We start from the raw sequence: 7613 nt of genomic DNA on the forward strand, positions 1-7613 counted from the left end.
CCTTCCTGAAGGCACCGCCTTGGAGCACATGGTTCGTCATATGTAGCTTCATATCTTCAGGGCGGTAGTGCTAGGAATGGTGTTGCTGTGCTCAGCGCCTATGTATCATGTCTTGGGTGTGTGCGTGTGTTGCGGTGGCGTGGCGTGTGGTTGTACTGGATGCTTGTGGTTTGGTGCTTTATATATAAAGCGGGGCGAAAGCCTATTTCGGTAAAGTGGTTTCGTATTTGATTTCGAGTGGTTTTGACACAGATCGTACACTTCTCTTTGATATGACCATGCACTTCGCGCCATAACAGTTGGCTGGAGATGATCGCTTCAGTGCGCCCAGCTCGCCTCCGTCTCCATGGCCGGCAAGCTCGCGACTCGCTGTCTTCTTGGTCTCCATCAAGCTCATTCATTTCCCACCGTGCAACCTCCGCCGCGCAGCCACACACAGCAACAACCCTCCTGTTGCCATGTCGCCAAACTGAAGTGGATTTGTGGGAGTTGTAGTAGTTTTTGTTGAAGCTGTTTTATGGTTTCTCGAAGGTGAGATTACTGTTACATTATTTGATTTGCTACAAGTTCTTCACCCTGTCACCCAACTTGCTCTTTTGCTCATGTGCATTGTTCATGTTCTGGCAAGTGCCGTTGTCGGTCATTTCATATTTTTGATTTTTGATTTTTACATGTCCGTCGTTGTATGCAGTTTTGGTGCGTGCTGGATGGATTTTGAACTCTTTCCTATCCAATCGGGCCCTTGGGCGAGGCTGTTGTCACAGTCCTCGAAGGTGTGTTGATTTTCCATTAGCTCTTAAAACCTTCTTCTAAATTTGTTAGTTTGACTCTCCTCTGAAATCTTGGGAGTTACTATTAACCTGATAGCAGATTTTCTATTATGTTTTAAGTGACAATGAAGTGTTAATCTCTGTATCTGTTTAAACCACTGTTCTCTGAATAAATGTTTCAGCACTACGTGTGCACTATGTTTTCCGAATGAATGAAATGTGCACCCTGCTCTATTAATTCTGTGCCTATTTAGTTTTTGAGGATGGTGAGATTGACAAGTGCAGGTAGTGATGGATTTTTTGTTGAGGCTGTGACTTGTGCCTGCTTGATTTTACATATAGTAGATACATGTACATAGGTGAGCACATTTTGTTCAGTTAGTCAAAGAATCTCTCCTCCATTATCCTTTTTTTAATTAATAGAACAGATGTTAATGGAAGCATCATCACCCTCCTCCTGTCTCCCTCCTCGACCCTCCTCTGTTACAATGAGGTTGATTTCTCCACAGAGTTTTTGGCTCAATTTTTTCTTCAATGCATGTAGGTTGTACTTTTCATGACTAAAGTTGTTGAAGATATTGTGTGCGCGCCTCCGGCTTGAGAGAAGGAATGAGGATGATCTCTCAGGTGGCAAGGCCACAAAACCACTCCAAAAATAAAATTAGGGCAAAACCCAAATAAATCAAAAGAAAAAGAAAGGGCCAAAAACCAGGGTTTTACAGGGAGGCCTCTACCGGCGACTAGGGTTGGCGCGCCCCGGCCACACGTGGTAGTGGGTCGTGAGTCAAAGTCTCAAACTAGGTTGAGAAACAAAACTGAACAAAAGGAGTTCAGAAAAAACACAAAAACTAGGTTTCAATAGGATCCAAATCTCAAAACAAGACGAGATAGCAGAACAACAACTAACTCTTTTTCACAATAGCACAAAGGGCCTACCAAATAACGGCTGACAAAAGAGCAAGCGAACAAATCTACCACGCTGATGACAACCTGGGGAGCTTATGCTGAAAACATGCCTTGTTACGGATGAAGTTTCTAGATAGAATACCTAAGGAAACTGTTCAATGCTCGACAAGACAAATGCTACAAATGCAAGCCGGCAACCACAGTCTAAGGCCATCCATGCTCGATCGGTACTTTGGCGTCGACGGCCTAGAAGACACCTGCAAGGTCCATCTACATATGGAAGGAAGGCTAACTAGCCATGGCCGGTTAGTTTGCAAGTATAGGGGAAGGAAAGAAATGCTTGCATAATATACAGAAAAGGAAAGAAACACTAACAATCTTTCTTTAATCTTACTTAGCATACAAAGTACTGCCCCGTCCCGAATTACGTCCTGAAAATGGATTGAAATGGATGTATGTAGAACTAAAAATACGTCTAGATACATCCATTTTCGCGACAAGTAATTTGGGACGGAGGGAGTATATACCGAACATATACATATCCTATATGAATTTTCATTGATGACAACAGGAATGGAAAGAAATTCTGAAGAGATTTTAGTCTAAACATATCCAAAGCCGGTTGATAAGTTTCCAAAAAACAATCGTTCAAGAGTGTGTTTCCTGCCTATTTTGTATCCCTGTAATGTATCAGGACATGCTTTCACACCAGTGGTTCAATATGTAGATGGAATACTAGTACACACCAGGATAAGGGATCAATAAATCTTTACCTTTTCCATTCCTAATTGTAAATAGATTGACACATGAAAAATACCAGTATATATATGCCCACATATGCATCCAAAGATTCATCGAGCAAACAAGTAAACACAGCAGCCTAGCATTGCACCTATCCCATAACTTTGTCAACTCTTCTCTTCGAAATGGAGAATGTTGTAGTGTTGATTGTTGGCGTTGGGCCAGCAGGCCTTGCAACAGCAGCATGCCTTAGCCAATTCTCAATTCCCTATGTCATTGTCGAGCGTGAAAGTTGCAGCGCGTCGCTTTGGCGCAACCGCGCCTACGATCGCCTCAAGCTGCATCTTGCAAAGGAGTTCTGTGAGTTGCCACACATGTCATACCCACTAGATGTGCCAACATACATACCAAAAACCTTGTTTATGAAGTAGTTCGATAACTATGTTGAGCGTTTCAATATTCGACCCAAGTATCTCACTAGTGTGGAGACATCCACATTTGAAAATGACCAAAAATGTTGGTCCATCGTGGCACATGACATGGCAAAGAGCACACTAGTCAGGTGTGCAGAGAATATTCCAATGATCCCCGGATTGCGAACTTTTCCGGGTGATGTCATCCACTCCTCAAGCTACAAGTCAGGCAAGAGCTACTCTGGCATGAATGTATTGGTCGTTGGATCTGGCAACTCTGGAATGGAAATTGCTTATGACCTTGCGACCCATGGTGCCAATACTTCAATCATTATACGAAGCCCGGTATGTACACGCGCTATATATTATTTTTTGACCTAGAAACACTAGGGGATCCCCCCACCCCCACCCTATGGGCACTATATATTTTCAGTGGTTACGGGGCAATTTCTTAATATAGTCACCACTAGAAGGATGCAATTTTCCAAAGTTATTACTGGATATTTCATGGTATAGAGCGATAGACTATTTTATAACATGCACAAACAACTAAACAATTAGACGAACTACACAGAAAAAATAACTCTTGAAAGAAGATGATTCTATGGACTTTTATTTTATGATGCAGGCTTCAAAAGAGATGTGACATGTTTTGTGGTTGCAGATTCATATAATGACAAAAGAAATAATCCGGTTGGGGATGACACTTGCTCGCCGTCTCCCATTGAATCTAGTGGATAACCTCCTTGTGATGGCGGCAAATTTCATATTTGGTGATCTATCGAGGTATGGCATCAGAAGGCCAAAAGTGGGTCCAATGATCCACAAGTCAGAGACCGGCCGATCCGCTGTTATTGATGTTGGCACCGTTGGTTTAATCAAAAAAGGTATCATCAAAGTAAGTATATCATTGACATGACATAAATTTCATAACAGATGTTGTCTTCATATGCCAAGGTGTCAATATTCTATTCATCTCATACAGGTACATGGGAGCATTAGTAAGAGCATGGGCGATATAGTTGAATTTCAGTGCGGTAAAAAGATATCATTTGACGCGATTGTGTTTGCAACTGGATACAAAAGCACAACAAATATATGGCTCAATGTAACAACATCGGTGTTTGAATATGTCTGAGTTTGTTTTCTTGGCCCAACAATTGTTAAATCAGCTAACAAGTTTTGTGTTGTTTTTTATCCCAGAATGGTGAGAGCATGTTAAATGGCAATAGACTGCCCATCAAAGAATATCCGAATCATTGGAAAGGTGAAAATGGGCTCTACTGTGCTGGGTTAGGAAGGAGAGGATTGGCTGGTATTGCAGCAGATGCCAAGAATATCGCCAATGACATCATATCAGTGATAGGTGCTATGTCCGGGTAAATTGTTAAATCGGTGAATGCGTCTTCGACAACGTGATGCCTTTCATCACTGGGCTCCTCAACAAGATCAAGGATGAGACTCGATGCTGGTCTAAGGCAGGGGCACAAGGCCTGCGGGTTGTTCTGCACCAATTCTGGGATGTCCACTCAGTTGTATGATGTACTGTAAAACTAACCTCCTAGGAGGACTGTAACTTTTCCCCATCCTTTCAATGCAATGAAACGCAAAGGTCTTTTTCATTTTCTCGATTGTTTTTATCTTTTACATGTAGTTTACAAGGGCTAGTGTGCTAGACGGTTGATTCTTTGAGAAATCTATGCACTGCCACCTGTCTATCTATCTTCATCTATCCTAGATAGAACTAGATTTTTGTTTATTTCAAGGTTCATATGTGCGAGGGAGTAAGCATTACTTTTATAATATAATCAAGGGCTTTATACTCTCATGGTGCAAAGAGTTTTGTATTTTTTTCTATTGAACAGTTACCTCGGAGGGCCGTGGGCGAGGCTGTTGTCAGAGTCCTCGGAGGTGCGTTGATTTTCCATTAGCTCTTAAAACCTGATACTAGATTTGTTAGTTTGAATCTTCTCTGAAATCTTGGGAGTTACTCTTAACCTGATAGCAGATTTTCTATTATGTTTTAAATGACAATGAAGTGTTAATCTCTGTATCTGTTTAAACCACTGTTCTCTGAATAAATGTTTGAGCACTGCGTGTGCACTATGTTTTCCAAAATGTGCACCCTGCTCTATTAATTGTTTGCCTATTTAGTTTTTGAGGATGGTGAGATTGACAAGTGCAGATAGTGATGGATTTTTTGTTGAGGATGTGACTTGTGCCTGTTTGATTTTGCATGTGGTAGATACATGTACACGGGTGAGCACATTTTGTTCAGTTAGTCAAAGAATCTCTCGTCCATTCTCCTTTTTTTAATTAATAAAACAGATGTTCATGGAAGCATCATCACCCTCCTCCTGGCTCCCACCTCGACCCTCCTCTGTAACAATGAGGTTGATTTCTCCATAGAGTTTTTGGCTCAATTTTTTTTAGTGCATGTAGTTTGTGCTTTTCATGACTAAAGTTGTTGAAGATATTGTGTGCGCGCCTCCGGCTGCTGGTGTTGAAGAAAAATTGATGCCCATGTGTGTGCTCGAGGCTGCACTTGATATAATTCTTATTCGGATCATGACTGAACTTGCAGTGCAGAACTTTTTCCGTGTTGACTTGGAGTTTTTGAGCTCTTTCTCATTGGTGCGGTTTCAATTATACTGACTCATCGTGTACCCTGCTTCAATGTTTCCCCCGTGAATGGTGCAATTTGTTGCCCAGATTGTGCTGACCGTACGATAGTCGTGTATTAAAATGAGAAAAAATAAGAATCCTTTTGTTTATCTCCTAAGATATTGGTTCTGGTTTCTAAGAACTCAAATTACTAAGTTGTGCTCAGTGTTCTACTACCACCGCTTCTATTAGCCTTTTTTTTGGTGCTGCAACCTGTACGGATTACTTAAAGGAAAAATAAATCTAACCACATTAGCTAAACTGGAGGCAGGTCATTGCAATCAGGAAAACTTCTATGTAAACTTTGAACAGATTACATGTTAGAGGACGTATCAGATATGGCAACAATAAGAGGTGCAATAATCTGAGCATTCTAAGAAGACGCTGCACGCTGCACGCCTCTTAGACATTGTAGTATAATCGTAGCAGAGAATCCTGACACGACAACCAGTCTGGTCATTGGCCGCACTGGTCCCTGCCTCTGCACCCGCTGGCCGCGGCCTAGTCGCCTTCGTCCAAGCCCGCCGTCCCATACCGCATCATGTCAGACTCAGGCTGGACAGTGGCAACCTAAATACAAAATCTCCTCAATTTAACAGTTCACTTGGGAGGCATGGAGTGACTCGAGGACAAAAGTGGTGCTGCCGGCTGGAGCTTCCGATGGTGAGTACGGAGCAGCAACGAGAAAGAGAATGACCATGAACTGTGAAGAAGATAACATTTTGGGATGAGATCGTCATATATGTGGTGGAGGATGCTGGTTGCTCTCTGGCAGTCTGGCTAAATGCACGCTACTATACTTGTATCGAAGAGAGTACTGTTTGGAATTATCTTGGCAATTACTAGTTACGTGGTTTAAAACTTCTTTATCCAATATAAGAGCATATACAACTGGATATAGCAAGTTTGGCTCCCAATACGTCCGCGTACAGCCTGGATGCGCCCGCGGATAGGGACAGGTCACCCCTCAAAGGCACGCGTCCACAGCCGGGTATCTCAAATCCGGCACCCAAATCCATGTTATCTATGCAACGTATGAACAAAACTACATAGACAAACAAAACTACATACACAGGCATAAGAAAGCAACAAGCGGACATAGATCAACGAAATTGCATAGGAGAATATATACATCGCAGTTCACCGGACCAAAAAACAAACAGTTCATCGCCGGACGGCCTAGAATCTAAACTTAAATAGCCAAACAAGGACGGAGAAGGACAAAGGAAATTACCATTTTCCCGCCGGCCCATCCCCATTGTTGTCACCACTACGACTGTGTCTGCGTTGGCGTTGGCGGCGGGAGAGTCGTCGTCGTCGTCGGAGCTAGAGCGGTGGGAGCCGTCGGGGAGGCTAGACTCCTCGTCGGAGCTGTACGCTCATTCGCCTTTGCTATCCGGGCTGCCTTCACTTTTGCTGCCACCTTTGCCATAGCCTCGCGCTTTAACTCCTCGGTGACAAGCCAGATGGCTTTGGCATTTTTGTGGCAAAGCCGCCGCGCATTAGTCTCCACTACCATGAAAGAGCGGCGGAGGACCGTCGCGAGGAGCTGGCCCTCCGGATCCACCGTCGCCGCCATCCCCTCATAACGATACCTTTATAATGAGAGAACCTTTATTTTCCATTGCCTAAACCTTGCACAACATGTATGTGCACTCTTTTTATTGGAGTGGGCACATTTTATACCATTAACTCCTGACCTTTCTCTCTTTTCATGTCACTATCCCATCTCTCTCTCTCTCTCTCTCCCTCTCTCTCTCTCCACATGTGTGTGTGTGATGGTCTAGTGATAGACAAACTACGATTTAATCTAGGCGCCAAGGTTAAGGCCACTTTAAATATAAATTGATATAGTTGGCATAAGAGGAAACAACAATTATAAACTAACAAGTGTAAGTGAAACATGAAAGTTATATAATGACTCAAGAACCTTGATTTTCCATTGCCCGAACCTTTCATAACCCTATGTGTGCACTCTTTTTATTGGAGCGGGCACCTTTTATACCTTGAATTCCCATCTCTCTTTCTCTCATACCTTTGTGTGTGGTCTCTAGATTGATTATGATTTAATCTAGGCGGCAATGCTTGATGTGGTTAAGACCGCTCGAAATATAAGTTG

The 7613-nt window shown here is 42.8% G+C and overlaps 1 protein-coding gene across 1 annotated transcript; it reads left to right on the forward strand.

The window, feature by feature from the left end:
• Positions 1-2602: 2602 nt before the first annotated feature.
• Positions 2603-4213, forward strand: LOC123042813 (probable indole-3-pyruvate monooxygenase YUCCA11). Its single transcript, XM_044465188.1, has 5 exons — positions 2603-2777; positions 3060-3175; positions 3495-3728; positions 3816-3938; positions 4034-4213. Exons 1-5 carry the CDS (start codon positions 2603-2605, stop codon positions 4211-4213), a joined length of 828 nt encoding a protein of 275 aa, XP_044321123.1.
• Positions 4214-7613: the final 3400 nt, after the last annotated feature.

The sequence above is a fragment of the Triticum aestivum genome, chromosome 2B, assembly GCF_018294505.1.
Source record: "Triticum aestivum cultivar Chinese Spring chromosome 2B, IWGSC CS RefSeq v2.1, whole genome shotgun sequence".
Taxonomy (NCBI): domain Eukaryota; kingdom Viridiplantae; phylum Streptophyta; class Magnoliopsida; order Poales; family Poaceae; genus Triticum; species Triticum aestivum.